The 16,397-nt window shown below is 52.2% G+C and overlaps 1 protein-coding gene across 1 annotated transcript in view; it reads left to right on the forward strand.

The window, feature by feature from the left end:
* The first annotated feature begins 10,812 nt into the window (after positions 1-10,812).
* LOC144120411 (uncharacterized) overlaps positions 10,813-16,397 on the forward strand; it is a 43,018-nt gene continuing 37,433 nt past the window's right edge. The window contains exons 1-2 of the mRNA XM_077652752.1: positions 10,813-10,901; positions 12,411-16,340. Of these exons, the coding sequence (XP_077508878.1) occupies positions 12,423-16,340 (3,918 nt within the window). The 5' untranslated portion in view covers positions 10,813-10,901; positions 12,411-12,422. The remainder of the gene's footprint in view (positions 10,902-12,410; positions 16,341-16,397) is intronic.

The raw sequence follows: 16,397 nt of genomic DNA on the forward strand, positions 1-16,397 counted from the left end.
GCTATGAAGGAAGTCGTGCATTTGAAGAAGGTAATCAGTTGGTGCATTCGGTCGTCTGTATATACCGCCCACTAGTACCAAGTTGCCCTTAACGTTGACAGTGCACCAGACACTTTCATGGTTTGGTATGCCACATTCTTTCTGGAAAACGAGGTTCTCTTTTACTGCAATGGCTACGCCGCCTCCTCGCCCATCGCGGTCTGAGCGGATCAAGGCGTAGGAGCTGGGAACTATTTCTGAGTCGTGTATATGAGAATGTAGCCAGGTTTCTCTTATTACAACTACATCCGGCGAGTACAGCAACAACAGTTCTTCAAATTTATCGGTTTTGTTAACTATACTTCTGGCATTGAAACATAGTAGTGTAAATGGTGCCTGTGGTCAGTCGCTGCTACCTGCGGCACTTTTGGCTGGTGCACACTCGGCATGCTTTAGCAGCACTCGCTTGTTTTCGCTTTTGTCCCACATGTACAGGTCATCGTTTATCTTTAGTTTATTAAATATCAGAGCCACCTTATCACCATTGTCTCGATTTATCTTGGATGATTGCCATAGCCTCTTGCGTACTTCACGAACCGGTACGGAATAGTCCTCGGTGATTGACCAGTCGCTACCTTTCAGTTTAAAGCTGTTTTGAAGGATTTTTAGCTTTTCGGAGAAGTCGTATAATCTGAGTATGATAGGCCGTGCCCGATCTGCGTTACTTTTTCCTAGCCGGTGGATACGCTCGATAGATCTAACATCAATGCCTAGAGTGCCTTTGAATATGTCATTCTTGACCCGTTTTCCAAGTTCCTCAGTATTTTCGCCTTCGTGTTCTTCTATGCCAAAAATGATTATATTGTTCCTGCGACTTCTGTTTTCAAAATCATCAAATTTGCTCTTCATTTGTTCTAACTGTTTGCCCATTGCACTCAAGGCTTCCTCGCATTTTTGTACCTTTTCATTGTACAGCTGAAGAGAGGCAAGACTAGTTTCTATTTCGGAAAGCCGGCTTTGCACACTTTGCAGACCTGTTTCTAAGAGATTCTGGAAAGCCTTTATGGATGTGACAGTAAGAAGAATTTCTTCTATTTTATCGGCATTTGGACCAGGGTTTTCCTCAACGTCGCCGCTGAGTTTTAACAGCAAACAAATAACGCGCAACGATTCTGTCACGCATTGACTAACAAGGCCAGGGCTCGGCAGCACCACCAGAAAAACACAATTGCTTCTGAGAGAATCATGAGAAGGTCGTTCTTCACCAACCTGTACGAAGCAAAGCACGAAGTTTAGCATCGTGCTCCGGGCGATGCTGCCAAGCCCACTGGAAGGCGCCGAGGGACGGACCGGGATTTCATAGGGCTCAGATGATGTCACCGGGGTCGCTGTAGTGCCGAACGGACGCTCCAATGTGCACGTCACAGCGCAGTTCTCCATGTGCGGTAGTCTTGTCAGATGCAGCGCGTCTGTCGAGCAATCAGGCAGGTGCTGCCGCGGTATTGCTGATGTCACCCTGCAGGCATAACCGTCGATGGGTGAAGGATTGCCGCCGGTGTTTCCGAGCAGTCCCAGCAAAACCTGTACGAAGCAATGCACGAAGTTTAGCATCGTGCTCCGGGCGATGCTGCCAAGCCCACTGGAAGGCGCCGAGGGACGGACCGGGATTTCATAGGGCTCAGATGATGTCACCGGGGTCGCTGTAGTGCCGAACGGACGCTCCAATGTGCACGTCACAGCGCAGTTCTCCATGTGCGGTAGTCTTGTCAGATGCAGCGCGTCTGTCGAGCAATCAGGCAGGTGCTGCAGCGGTATTGCTGATGTCACCCTGCAGGCATAACCGTCGATGGGTGAAGGATTGCCGCCGGTGTTTCCGAGCAGTCCCAGCAAAACCTGTACGAAGCAAAGCACGAAGTTTAGCATCGTGCTCCGGGCGATGCTGCCAAGCCCAAGCCAAGTCATATCAACCACGAACCGGAAGCAGGAAAACACATAAGCAGGAAAACACATCGAAGCCTATCATATACAGAAAGCTGGGTCCACGTGCATTAGCACTTCATCGATTAAACTATGCCGCCAGGAGCTGGGTTTCTTAGACGGCCACGTGTAGTTCTAGATTCTGGGGTTTTTTGTTTTTTGTTTGTTCTTGTGGATTTTTATTTTCTGCCAATGGTGTTTCGAAATGTGAATTCAAACCATGATTATGTGTTTTCCTGCTTCCGGTTCGTGGTTAATATGACTTGGCTTATAAAAGAGGGTGTTTCCGCAATAAACTCAGTTGGTAGTAGGCGCTCTTTGTGTCATCCCCCTGTTTTCCTGCGTGTGTGTCGTTTGCGCCTTTAAGAACTTCAATCATGAACCAACTAGCCCCAATGCAAGTTCTTCTGCGATTAAGGAGGCCGAAGAGGCTGCCATTGCCCTAGCGGCGGCAGAGGGCTACCGTGCTCAAAGGCCCCTAATAATTATAGCAGACTCGCAAACATCGTGCAGAAACTACATGAATGGCAAAATAGGGGGTGGGGGGCAGCGCTCCACATCCTAAAGACAGCCAAATTACCGCCGAAGGAAAAACAATTACAACACATAATAATGTGGGTACCGGGACACACAGGCTTCGCGGGGAATGCCGAGGCGGATAGGAGAGCTCGAGAGCTTACAGACCGAGACTCCAACCAAACCAGACTCGAGCAGCCTGACGCGGAACCAGTGCCCTTAGGATACCCAGGTATTCTGAATTACTATAAGGGGGTCAGGATTAGATATCCCCCGCCTCACAAAAATCTCCACCAGCAGGAAGCGGTCTATTGTAGACAGCTACAAACGGGAACTTTCCCGAATCTAAACATGCTAAGCAAGATTCACCCAGGGCTATATAGCAGCAAATGCCCGTGGTGCGAAGACAAATCCAGGTTAATTCATACAACGTGGTGTGAAAAGAGAACAAATGCGGCTGCAATAAACAGAATCCCGAGTGCGGAGCAGTGGGAGAGGATGCTTTCCAGCGAGTATCCGGCGGTCCAGGCAAGACTGGTCCGGAAAGCCTACCTGGCGGCAAGACTCAGTGGGGCCCTGGACTAGGGGCTTCAACCCTGCCACAAGAGCCACAGACCACATCAAAAGATGTGAAGAGTGGCTCTACACCGAGACCCACCCATATATTTCTATGAATAAAGTTATTACTACTACTTGAGTGCAGTGGGGCCGTGCGGGGGCCCAAGGACCTGCGCGTCCTAAACTCCCCTGTGTCTAATAAAGTTTTCACCACCATCTTGCAGCGGCAAGAGCGAAGAGGGTTTCGATGGGAGGCACTGAAGCAAAAAAAAAAATAAAAATAAAAAAGCGGTCGGCCGCGCGCGGCGCTGCCGTCGAATACTGGAGGGGAAAAGCTGGCTGTATGCGTTGCTGCGTCGCTGCATTCAGCGAGTCTGGGCGTTGTCGTTCGAAAAGGGTGGCGGTTTAAGCTCGTTGGGATAATAAAAGCGGGTAAGCGCGTCCATCGGAGACATAAAAATGCGCAAAAAATCTACAAAACGCGGGTGCCACTCCACACCCAGCCGACCTAGAACACGTCGCCTGAGTGGGGCACCTTGGGGATGCATTGCCAACCAAAGGCAAAAAACAATCTGGTGCAGGGAAAGTGCAGTGCAGAGCAAGCAGGCGGCCAGTGAACGCGAGCAAAGTTCACGAACAATTACAAGCGATGAGCAGTGAAGCTCGCGGAGGAGGTGAAATAAGAATGGCTAAATGAAATTGTGGTGAAGCCACTCGGGAAGAGCACGAAACGACGGTAAAGCAAGAATGAAAGGGTGTGCACGAAGAGTAAAAGGAACGAAAACGGAGATGTGGGAAAAGATAGAGAAATGTTTGGTTCGGTTTAATGGGGTTTGACCTCGTAATCTGAGTCGCTTTTGGACAAGTGACTCAGGTTACGTGGGACGCCGTAACCACTCTGGATAATTCGAACCCCTGGGGTACGTTTTTTAATGTGCACTGACATCGCACAGTACACGCGTGCCTTTATGGCACTTCGCCTCCATCCAAATGCGACCGCTGCGGCCGGGATCCAATCCGAATCTTTCGGGTCAGCAGCCGAGCGCGCACTACAACCGCTGATCAGCCATCACGGCGGCGAAAGAAAAGGGAAGCGCGAAAAAAAAATACAATAAAGCAAGTGCTCATTAAGCAGGAAAAGGAAGGCAATAAATAAAACTATGGGAAGAGACAGATTAGAGACCTACGTCCGCCGATGCGGACAGAAACAACATTTTTATTTCAGTGAGAATGAGAGAGGGTTCGCTGTTGCGGCAGAAGTAATTAGAACGGTTTCGGTTATTTCTTTCGTAAGGCGGCCACTATTCGTGATCACTGAGCAGCTCTCAAAGACTGGCAGGCAGCCGCAGTTTCCTCAGTGACACCATTAAGGCGTCCGCCACGGTCCCTTTAAATCACTCTTTTCATCGCTTGAGCACCAGTACAAGAGGAAACGGGGCAGTTTTCTGCATATATGTATCATGTGAACATAACAGCTGTTATTTTATTAGTGAATATGTCCCATCTGAGAATGTACGCCGAAGGCCGAAATGAATGCTCTATTAAAAGCGGAAATTCGGTGTCTCCCCTCGTGTCCGTGTTCGTTTGCGCTGTGAATGTTAGAATGAAGTACCAACTCGCCCAGCAACTGATTTTAAGGAAATTCGTTGCGTTGTTAACTGCATCAAAATAAGCATTTTATAATTCTAAAATTGCACTTATTTGGCTTGTGGTTGCGTTAACGTAAAACTGAAATTTTGAAAAAACAGTAATTTCTAAGACCAGACAGAGCGACATGGAACTCAATTATAAGGTCTGCATTAATTAGTTAGCAGTGAAAACCAATGCTTTGAGAAGGGAGTATTAGAAGAACCAGTAACAGTATGGGTTGGCAGTTATAATTAATGGCGCAACGAACTTCAGTGAACTTGAACAAAGAATAAGCACTGACACCATGGGTAGAAAATGGCGCTCTATAAGATGATTTGCATGAATGCATGAATGACCTTCATTTTGAGATTAGTGGGCGTCGTATACCCATGCAGCTGATGCTACATCCGCCCGTTCCACCAGCCATGAAATGTCCAACTATGGAAGGGTAGCTGTAAAATCTCCTAGTAGCGTTATAAGAACACCTTGAGCGCATGATATTTTAATAGCATTATAAAATTTTCATGAATAAAACTACAATCAGAACGGTGCTGAATAAATATTGCACAAGAAAAACTCAAGGATCCTGTGTTCTGAACCTCAACGAGTGTAGCAAACAATAGAAGGCACTTGCGGACTCATCGTTCAAGCGCTATCCTATTTCGGCTGGAAGATATTCCAGCTGACCTTCTTGAAATAAAGAGAAAGAAAGCCCCGGAAAATCCAAGAGTGGCAGTTGCCTTTTTTTCAAATAGAACAAACTTTCAGCCAAAAGTTGCAGGTTATTATTTTACCATTCCAAGGGCTGCCCATGATATCATACGGGAGTGGCGTACGTCGAAGGGGGAGTTAATTTTGGGGCATGGTTCCTCTCCGAGACAAAATAAAAATAACAAACTGCGACATTGAGGCAGCGATATATTCGTTTCGCGTAACGCAACGCAAAGACTAAGCCGCTTAGGTGCTCGCGAGCGAACAAAATCAATTCCTCCAGGGACAGAACGAGCGCCGGGCAAATTTTCAAGGTACCGGCCGCCTTCCCTTGGCTCCCGTTGGCGCCGCCACTGAAACACAGCCACTGATTTCCCTTTGAAAGCTTAAAAATAACAATCCATTCGTTTGTGCATATTCAATGGCAGCCAAGCGGTGATGAATTAAAAAAGTGGGATGCATGTGCTGACGCCATAACAAACATAAATTGTGGTGAGGCATGGAAAAGAATAAAAATAAAAGAGCCCCGTGGGGAGGTGCCGCTTTTGCCACTACGAAGCCTTCTAGAACACTACTGATGGCGACGCGGCTGAGCCCACGCGCGGGCGCATTAGAGCTGCGCTGTGAAAGAGGTAGAGTTTTAATGTAGTTAAACCGAGTAAGCGTGCGAAAGCATGTGTGTAGCCTGGTATCGAAACGATTTGAGCAAGATTCCTTGCGCCGCTGTCCTGGTGGCGCACGCGTTGAGCTAGGCGACAACTTTGCGTGGACATGGACGTAGTATTTCGACATTTTTAGAGGTGTTGGCGCCCCTTACGGGCCGCTAGGCGCTGTGGTCGACCCTTGGATCAGGATGCCGTCGTTGCTCGACCTTGTTGTCCCCAAGAGGATAATGGCGCGTACCCACTGCGGGGGATTGGATGAGACACAGGCATCGGCTGACGGGTGCTCAAAACGTTAAAAAAAGTACATCGTCTTCCTCGCTGGCCATCTGGTGCTCCCAGTGCATTATACCCGTGTCATCTAATTTCTAATATAACTTTGTCTGCGGGCAGGTCCATGTTGCGTGTACGAGTGTCGGTTTGTCCTTGCACCACGGACATTCGTCGATGTATTGTGTAGAATATATATTGTGGAGTTTAAGTGTGTATAGGTGCCTGTCTGCAACCTTGTACAATCCACTGCCTCTTTGTTTAGCTTTTTGTGCGGGCCTGAGTAGCGCTTCCGTTGGCCCGTGTAATAATCTAGGATGTCTGTGTATGTGGCACTGACAGGGTCCAGGGTTCCTGTGGTGGCGAGTATGCTCGGTTGACATATCCTCGGGCTAACTCGTCCGCTGCCTCACTGCCCCTCATTCCCTCGTGTGCCCTGAGGCATAAGTTGAGAAAGGGGAATGGCAAGCAGGAGATAGAAAGTTAGGAGTGAAGACCAGTCTCTCTGAGGTAGTCGCAGAGGTTGCCGGAGAAGTGATTGTTCACAGTCCACAGTTCGCGGTTCCACCGCAGGTCGTGTTTGCCGATGGTTGTCCTTCTTGGTGCATTTTTCAGTATGCGTGCTGCTGCCCTGTAGACTCTGCCTAGCATATAGTTCCTACACGCCTGTTTGGAGTCTGTGACCATAACCAAATCTTGTCCTGTTCTTCAGCGGCTAGCTTCTAGGCTTGGGCTGGCTATCATAGCGCTCGGTACCCCCCCGCCCTTTCCCTGCCTTCGTCCGTTGTAACGGCGACCGTCTTGCGCTTATACCTGTACTTGTTTGTGTCCGTGTATACCACGCTAGGACTGTTTCCGAATTCCCTGTCGACGGCTCGGGCTCTGGCTTGTTTTCTCTCGCGGTGAAGTTTCGGGTCCATGTGTCGGGGTAGTGGTCTGGCCCGGATTTCACTCCTGTCTTCGCCTCCCAGTTGTTCCTTGTTCTTTTGCGTGCCCATGGGTAGTCCTAGTTTCTCTAGTAGGTGCCCCCCTGTCCAGTTGTGTGCTTCTTGTTCTCGTGTTGGATACTCCCGAATCCATCAGCCAATTTTCCGCGGTTGACTGCGGAAGTTTGAGCGTCGTTTTGTACGCTTTGCGTAGGATTGTGTCGATCTACGTGAGCTCCTGCTTGTTGAACTCGTAGTATACGGGAGGCTGTATGTCGCCATGCTCGTGATTAGGCTGTCTGTTAGCCTGAGGTTATCCTAGCTCCCCTCTAATCCCTTCCTTTTGCTGCTGATTCTTCGTACAATTCTGGCGGCTTACTTCATTGTGTTCTTCAGGGAGCCAGAGGCTTTGCTGCACCATCCCGTGTTTTGTAGCCACATCCGGAGGACTTTTATTTCCGTCTTCTTCTGTACCAGCTCGTTTCCGATTTCAGTTCGATCGGAGAGCCGTAATTTGTCACGCCCTTCTTGATCCTTACGTATTTATGCTTTTCGCCAGGCCTCTGGCCCTCACGTATTGCTCGACTTAGTCGAATCCCGCTTCAACGAAATTAACGGGACCCGCGAAAAATTTCGTTGGAGCGGAAACGTGGTTGTCATGAAATCGGGCCACAACATTGATAGAGTGGACCGGATATAGTTCATGAACAACGTTTGTTTAAAAACAATTTTCAGTTTTGGTCTTTTGCCGCTTCGAAACCGGCGTCGTGGCGATTTTTTTGGCACTCGGAAAATCTCGGAATCGCGTAATAAACGCGCCCGCTACATTTGCTATCAAACTAATATTTTTTTTTCCGAACGCGTTTTAAAAGCTCCCTTGCTTTCGTCTGGCGAGAACCCTAACAGCGCTGCCTGGAGGTTTTCAGCGTGGGCTAGACGCTCGTGCGCCTGCGTCACTGCGCGTTGAGCAGCGGTCGCATGCACGTAATGGAAATCGATCCTCCAGACGACGTGCCAGATATGCAGTTGCTCCGCTTCCTCGAAGGCGTTTTTGGTTTTACGACGCACGGTACGAACATACCGGCGCAGCGACGTTCTGCTTAAATATCCGCCAAGAACCATTTACATTCGCAGTGGCTGTATTCGCTCAGTGCCGGAGTGCACCAGACAGGACAAAAGCATTATCACGACGCTCGCCTGCTGTGAAGAAGCGAGACTATTGAGCGGCCTAGCCGGCATAAGTCTTCTTGCCACGACCTGCCGCCCACCGGCACGCGGATCGTTGCGCGCGCCTTGCTCGGTGTCGTCCTAATGTGCTCCGCAAAGAGGCCTCGGAAAAAGCGCCCTGGAACTGCCACCGCTTATCATATAACGTTTAACATTTTCACCGATTTTCGTTGACACGATTGCATCAGACTGAAATGAACGTTGTAGAACTCATTTCCGTTATGCATTCGTCACCAAAGCGAGCGAAAAAGTCGAAAGCCGCCTTGCACCAACGACTGCGTTCGCAAGCGCGGAGTCCGAGGCGTCGGCAAAACCATCGCAGGCAGTCGTGCGCCGCATCAGATCTTTATGCGTACATGACTGCACATTAATTCTGATTCTCCATGGAATGTCAGCTGCGCTATTTAAAGTGCAAACTGTCTTCGGCAGCCGTGTTTGGTGAAACCTAACGAGATACAGGCGCGTGTGGTCGCGCAAAAAAAAAAAAAGTAGGCCGCTTACTCGAAAAATTTTTGTTGAAGCGGATCCTCGCTCCGAAAATTGTTCGTTGCGGGGGAAAATAATCGCATTGCCTTGTATGGTATGCTGACGGGGAATCGGAAATACTTCGTTGTGGCGGAAATTTCGCTGTCGCGGCATTAGTTATAGCGGGGTTTGACTGTATTGCCATCTGCAGCTTTTATTTTTCCACTAGAGATCATGTAGTTGTTTGTGACATCGTCCGCGTGCATTGCATAGCTGATGTCCGCGATATCGTCGAGCTTTTTAGTGAGCCCTATGACCGCCACGTTGAATAGCAGCGGCGATGTCACGGAGCCCTGAACGGGTTTTGTTGGGCGCCATGAAGGTCTCGGATCGAGTGTTGCCAATTCCTACCGTGGCCGTTCGGTCCGTCAGAAAGGCCTTGACATACCGGAAGGCTTTGTTTCCGCAGTTGAGGTCTTCCGTGATGGCGGCGTGCCCCACGTTATCGATGGCCCCTTTTATGTCAAGTGCCAGAACAATACATGCGTGCTCCGCTTCTTGGCATGTCGTTGAGGGCTTCCTCTTTCAGGTGCACAAGTACGCCCTGCGTAGACAGGCCGCTTCTGAAGCCAGACATGACGTCCGGGTGGTACCCCTTGCCCTCCTAGTGATTATTGAGTCTTTCGCCGATCATTCCATATATAGTATATCTTGCCTAAGCAGGAAGTCAGCGAGATTGGTCTTTGGTTTTCAATTTGAAGTCTCTTGCAGGTTTGCGTGTTATAATAACCTTCGTGTGTTTCCACTCGGCGCCTTCCCCCCTTATCTCGTTCAGGCACTTGGTAAGTTCTAGAATAGCCTTGTCCCTCCGGATGGTGGAATTGTTTCATTTGTCTCTGCCATCCGCCGCGTTCTTTTTAGGCTCTCTCATATATGGCTGCCCATGCCTCGTCCCCAGTTACTGGTCGGTCCATTTCGGGATTGTCCTCTCCGGCGTACTCGAGATCGTACCCTGAGGGCCTGGCCCTACCGAAGCATTTGTCCTGCAGGGCCTGAATTAGTTGCTCTTCCGTTCCGGGATAGGTGTGGATCAGCCTTTTCATAGACTTCCTACTTTTCGTCTACGACTTAGTCGGGTCTATCAGGGCTCTTAGTATGTGCACCTTCTAGCCATGCCTATAGCGTCCCTCTGAATATTTCGGCGAATTGTTGCCAATTTTGCGTGGCTATGTTGTCCGCGTGCGCTGCTGCCTTCCTGATTAGTTCCGCAATCCTTAGTTTGAGCTTCCTATTGTACCTCTGCTTTCTTCAACTACTTATGAGGCTTCTTCGCTTATCCCACAGGTGAAGGAGGTGATTGTCCACTTCGGGGTTCTGGACCGTGCGGGTCTTTTTCTGGCTTTCGTAAGCTCCGCGCTACATTCCTCAATATTGTATTTTCGCTATATTTCCTGAAGGCTTCCAGTCCCCAGTCTGTGATTCTTCCGTTTCCTAAGTGCCTCTTCATTTCCCCTGCCGCTATTTCTACGCTCAGGATGAAATGGTCGACTCCCGGCTTCTCCGTTATATTTTCCAATTGGACATCGCGCCGCTGACGTGGATGTTCGCCATCTGCCGCGGACGTGTTCCGGAACAAGACGACTGCGAGAAGTTGGTCTAACGGCAACCAGGAAGGAAGACTTCGCCCTGTGGCTGACGGACAACACTGTATAAGAGCCGGAACCTGTTGAGGTTTCTGAATGAAAATAGCCTCCACGACCTTGTATAGTATATTTACTGCCCGATCTTATGCCACATGGCAAGTCCTCGAAAAAAAAAGAAAAAAAAATTGTTGGCTACTGTTCTTGCGACGAAGACAAAGAGCAGAGCTCGGTCGCGCGTCCCGCTGACCCCTCGCGCTCGAGAGTGCTCGAGCGCGGCGCCCGATCGCAGCAGCGCCCGTCCTGGGTTTTCCATGGTTCCGACGGGGTAGGCATCCAGAGTAAGTAAAGACAAAGGCCTTCTACGTTTTCTGCCGGTTTCGCCCGACCCACGATGAGGTGTTCCACCGAGCTGTGCGACTAGGGAAGGCCGTGCCTCGATAACGGGTTGCCATTGCAGCCGGGACCGAGTGCGCCGCCGCCGTACCCAATGCTTTCGGGCGCGACTCTTAAACCGCAACAGGCAAAACCGCAACAGGCAAAACCTAACACTTACCTGCAGGGTAATGGGAGTTCATGAAAGCATGTGAGAATATGCGTCACATTGTTGGTCTACTCTCGGCTTTCCTTGGCAGTTCTACTAAGCTAAGCCAATAACCCTCGGTCCAAGAAATCTGGTGGCGTGCCAGCAGTCGAACGCAGTATTGTAGACTAGCGCACATTACTGGCGTACAGCCTGCGCTTATTTCCGAAGGATAAAGGCGAAGATACCTCTGCGTATTCCCAGACCGAAACCGCACCGCCATCGCCCGGGCATCTTACCGTTTTTGCGAACGAGGCGCGTGTCCGATATCCAGTGTGTTTCTTTTCTGTGTCCCTTCTTTTGTGCAATTTTAATGCGTGTCAGAGTGCTCTCACGTTCTGCACAAATACGGCTTTCCACAAGCTGGCTTTCCGCGTTTCCACGCCCTCAAGCCCAGTGGTGATTACCGGCCTCGCGCCGAAAACGTCAAAACTTGCACCACTCCTTGCTCCGAATCGTGTGTTTAAGGGAATTAAATCAAGCTCAGCTCTGAACGGCACTTACTTGAAAAGTTGCACGTTGCGACGAGACGAAATCTTTCTCCGTGTGCTCGTATGTATGCATGTTGCAAGGCCAAATGACGTGCACACAAATTGCATGCTAGGTCATGGTCAGTTAGGCGGCAATAATTTCGTAGTAGCTGTCTTGTTTTGTTTGGTTCGTTGTAATTCATTGCAGCTCAGAACTAAATCAAGCAAGCGATATAGCTTTATTAAACGATGGTTTGGTTTTTGGGTTACGGGAGTTTACCGTCCCAAAGCAACTCAGGTGAGGAGAGGCGGTTTGGTTTTTAATGGCTTTATGGGGTTTAACGTCCCAAAGCAACTCTGGCTATGAGGGACACCGTAGTGGATGGCTGCGGATAACTGCAACCACCTGTGGTTATTTAACGTGCACCGACATGCCACAGTACATGGGCCTGTTGCGCTTTGTCTCCATTAAAATGCGACCGCCGTGGTCGGGAGCGAACCAGCGTCTTTCGGGTCAGCAGCCGAGCACTAACTATATAACCACTGAGCCACCGCGGTGGCATTTATTAAACGCATTCCAATGTTTTAATCGCTCTTATACATCTGAATTTCTCTTCGAAGGTGGTTTAAAATTACTGTAAAGCGTATTAGCCTAAATGAAATTGAAGGCGTGTTTTAATCGGATCGAAGCATAAAATTGCCATGGGCAAGAAAATTGAACTCGCGCTACATCGGCGACCTTCTACATTCACAGTTGGTGAAATATGGCCTTTAATAGTTAGAAATTCGATTTTCAGACCAAGGAAGCCATGGCCGAGCTCAAGACCGACATGGCGGCCAAGATCACGGACAACAAGTCCGGGGTCCCTGATCGGCCGACCAAAGTTTCCCAGGAGCTGCGGGACGAGGAGGCCGCATATCAGCGCGACGTTCTAGGAAAGGATGTTCCCGTTGGCAAAAAGGGCGAGGAGAGTGGCACCAAACACGAAATGACGAACCTCTTGAACCGCGAGGAGGCTCGGCTGGCAAGGATCGGGCAGAATCTGGACAAGCCCGAGATGCTGGAACAAAAGCTGCGAGAGCAAACGACAGCGAAGCAAGAATCGTCCTTCGCGTCGACAGGCAACATGAAGACTGATATGAACATGCGCATGACCGACGACGTCAGAGGGCCAGCGGAACCGGAAGTCGGGCCACCCAGGCCTCCAGCTGGCGGCCAGGCAGGCGGCCCGCCAGCTGGCGGCGCGCCACCGCTGAGGGCTGCCTCCAAGGAGAAGCTCGGAGGAAAAGCGACGGGCACATCTTACGCCACGGATGGCAATTACCCGAAAACAGACATGGCCGCCGTGATCACTGACCACCGCTCGCACTTGAACGAACTGAGCAAGTCTCTCCAAAACAGGGTGCGGGAGGAGGAAGCGAGCTATGCACGGGACCAGGTGAACGTGGCTAGCATGGCAAGGGAGGGAGGAAGGCGAGGACAGTCGCTCCCGGGAGGGCCAGGAGGCCAGCGCGCCCCGTCAGCTGGAGGTGCCCCGCGTGGCAGCCAGGGAGGCACGGGGGCACCGCCACCGGTAAAGTTAGCGGCCACCATCTACACGAAGGAGGAAGAAACGTCTGCGTCTGACGAGCAGCCCCGTAGGGCCTGCTGGCTGATGCCCGAGAGCGTACAGCGGGTGCTTGACTGCGGAATGGAGAAGATCTACGGCCCACGGCCGAGGCGCCCATACAGGCCACCCATGCTGGAGATGGAAGTGGAGGAAGACGACTACGACCCGTACTTCAACAAAGCTGAGGCGACAGAGGCAGTGTACAAGCCCGAAGACGGTCGGGTGATGTACCCGTCAGAGAAGCGCCGCAAGGCCCGCCGTCCAGTGTATCCGGACGAAGAGGACTTTGACGTGATGTTTCAGGACGAGCTAGTAGTCGACGGCGAGGGCCCACGAATGATGTACGAAGGCGATGCCCGGTATGCAGACGAGGGAGACATGTTTGAGGAAGAGACTGAAGACGTGATTTACATGGACGACGAGCAGATGATGTACCAGGGGAACCGCATGCTGTACCGCCAGCCGGTAGGACAACACATGATGCAGCCCATGATGCAGCCTATGGTGGGTCAACCCATGATTCAACCCATGATGGGGCAGGCCATGATGCAGCCGATGGCGCCGCCTATGATGCAACCAATGGGACAGTCTATGATGCCGCAGATGTCTCCAACTATGATGCACCAAATGCCCATGATGCAGCCGGTGAATTCGCCGATGATGCAGGCAATGCCAGTTCAGCAGTACGGTTACGCGCAACAGCCAGTCGCAAGGCAGGAAATTTACGACCCGTCGCAGGGCGTAACCATCAACAAGAAGGACCACATCGAAGTGAGCAGCTCGGACACTGACGTTAACGTCAAATGGACCGACACGTACGCCGTGGGTTTGCCTGATGAACTCAACCGAACAGGCTCCGGTGTACGCATCGAACACAAGGTTAAGGTCAGGACGCAAAAGGAGCAGTCGTCAACGACGGATGGAGATGACGAATCGGGGAAAAAATCAGCCGCCGTCCAAACTGTTCGCCATGACCCTGTATCCACAACTGCGCAGACGGAGAGGCCGGAGAGAGATTCCAAGAGCATCAGTGCCCGGGCGGATACCGACGATGCCGCCACTCAGAGGAATCGGCAGCCCGAGAGGGCAATGGACACGCAGACCTTCGGCACATCGCCTTTTGTCCCGGGCGCCGGCATGCCGTTCATGTTTCCACCGGGCATGATGAACCCGTTCATGATGGGTGCCATGGGCATGCAGCAACAACAGGCGCCGCCACCTCCACCGCCCCCGCCAGAGCCGCCGGCCCCTCCGCCGTGCGAGGAGTGCGCGCAGCTCAAGTCGTGTTGCGATGACGTACCATTCGAAGACCTCAAGAAGAACATAGAGGAGGACATCATGAATATAGTCAACGAGAACCTGGAAGTCAAAATAAGCGACGAAGACACCAAGATCCTCGTCGCTCGGCCGGACTCCCCCTACAAGCTTGTGTACCTGATCCCGCAGCGGCCGCAGGTCGTCAAAGAGGAGAAGAGCATCCAAACGGCCAAGGAACCTGCAGAAAAGGGCATCCAGACCGAGGGAAAGAAGGGCGTCGACGGTGCAAAGTCTCTTGACGGTGAAGGGGAGCGCGTGATCAAGGCCTCCTACAGCACGAAAGAATGCCAGGTGAACGGGAAACGCGTGCGGACGACCAAAGCATTTCGCGTCACACAGTCTGACGATGAGAAGAGCGCCACGGAAGTCCAAGAGTCTTCCAGCAGCTCGGGAAACGGCAGGTCGAAGCGCAGGTCGCGCTCCAAGAGGAGAGCCAAGCGTGCCCGTTCAGACGGCGCCTATCCGCGCAGTTTAACCATCTCGGTCGGGCGCACTAGCTCGACAACAGATCGCAGCCGCTCGCCGAGCCACAGCCGCCGCAGCCCAGGCGCGGTGCGCAGTGACACTCCCACGCAGCGACAAAGCCCTAAGCACTGGAGAGAGATCGTGGTCGCCAGCAGCTCGACGAGCATCAGCAGTCAGACAAACGTGTCCATCATCGGGCCTCCGTCGAACGCCGACAGCGTGACCTGCCACGCCAGAGCGTACATCGACAACTCGCCGGCGCGCGGCCAGTACCACGTGCCGTCCAGGTACGCCGCGCAAGGCGAGGGCCCTGCGAATGCGCGCTGCGTCATCGTGACTTCGGACACCAACATGACGTCCCACGAGACTCGGGACGTTGCGGAACCTCCGGCCGAAGCTAAGCCAAAGTCGAACAAGGTGTACGTGGAGCGTATTTACTCCGAGCGTCCAGAGAGCGCGCGTTTCAGTCCTCGGATGGAGAGCCGAGCCTGCTCCCCGCGCCCGCCGCCTCCAGTGGCCGGCACAGACAGACCCCCGTCGCCTCGCATGCACGACAAGAGCGGATTCGTGTGCAGACCACCACAGTCCGCCTCATCTGTGTTCCAGTCGGCTGTAGACGCTCGCCACAAGAGCATCAACCGCAACCCCAGCTATGTCAACGCCGAACGCATCGCCAAGCAGATTGCGCAGCAGATCGCCCCGCAGATCATCGCCGCCCGCCAGAAGGAGCCCTTCCATCAGAAGCACAAGAGCGGCCAACCAACCGCACTGCAGAGCATGGTGGCGACCGCGCAACAGCAACACCAGCAGCAGCAGCAGCAGCTGCACCACCTGCTTCAGCACAAGCGCTCTCAGCACCGCAAGGACCACGAGACCACCCGTTACGAGGACAGCACCCAATACCAGACCACCGGCCGCTATACCCTCATGTCCCAGCACTCCCTGGATCGGCTCAGCAACGCGCAGGGTGCGCGTTGTGTGGCTGAGAACAAGGTGTCTCGCTACGGTCCGGCTGCTCCCTCCCTGAGCCAGAGCTTCCCGCAGCGCACCAGCGGCCGCTACACTGTCGTGTCCCAGCACTCCCTGGAACGGCTCAGCAACGCACAGGGCACGCGTTGTGTGGCCGATAACAAGGTGTCTCGCTACGGTCCGGCTGCTCCCTCCCTGAGCCAGAGCTTCCCGCAACGCTACTCGAGCGGCCAGCCGAGGCGGTCCGCCACCATGTCCGCGATGGGCTCCCCCTTGCACCGTGGGCAGCCGCGCGGTAGCCACTCGCCCTACGGTGCCAGGCAGAGTCCGCAGCAGGCCCGCTACATCCTGCCCATCCAGCTGCAGGTCAGTAACTTATGCGCACCTTGCACACTAGGCGTACCAATATTCTAGAACCCGTCT

The sequence above is a fragment of the Amblyomma americanum genome, chromosome 2 (assembly GCF_052857255.1).
Source record: "Amblyomma americanum isolate KBUSLIRL-KWMA chromosome 2, ASM5285725v1, whole genome shotgun sequence".
In the NCBI taxonomy this organism is placed as follows: Eukaryota; Metazoa; Arthropoda; class Arachnida; order Ixodida; family Ixodidae; genus Amblyomma; species Amblyomma americanum.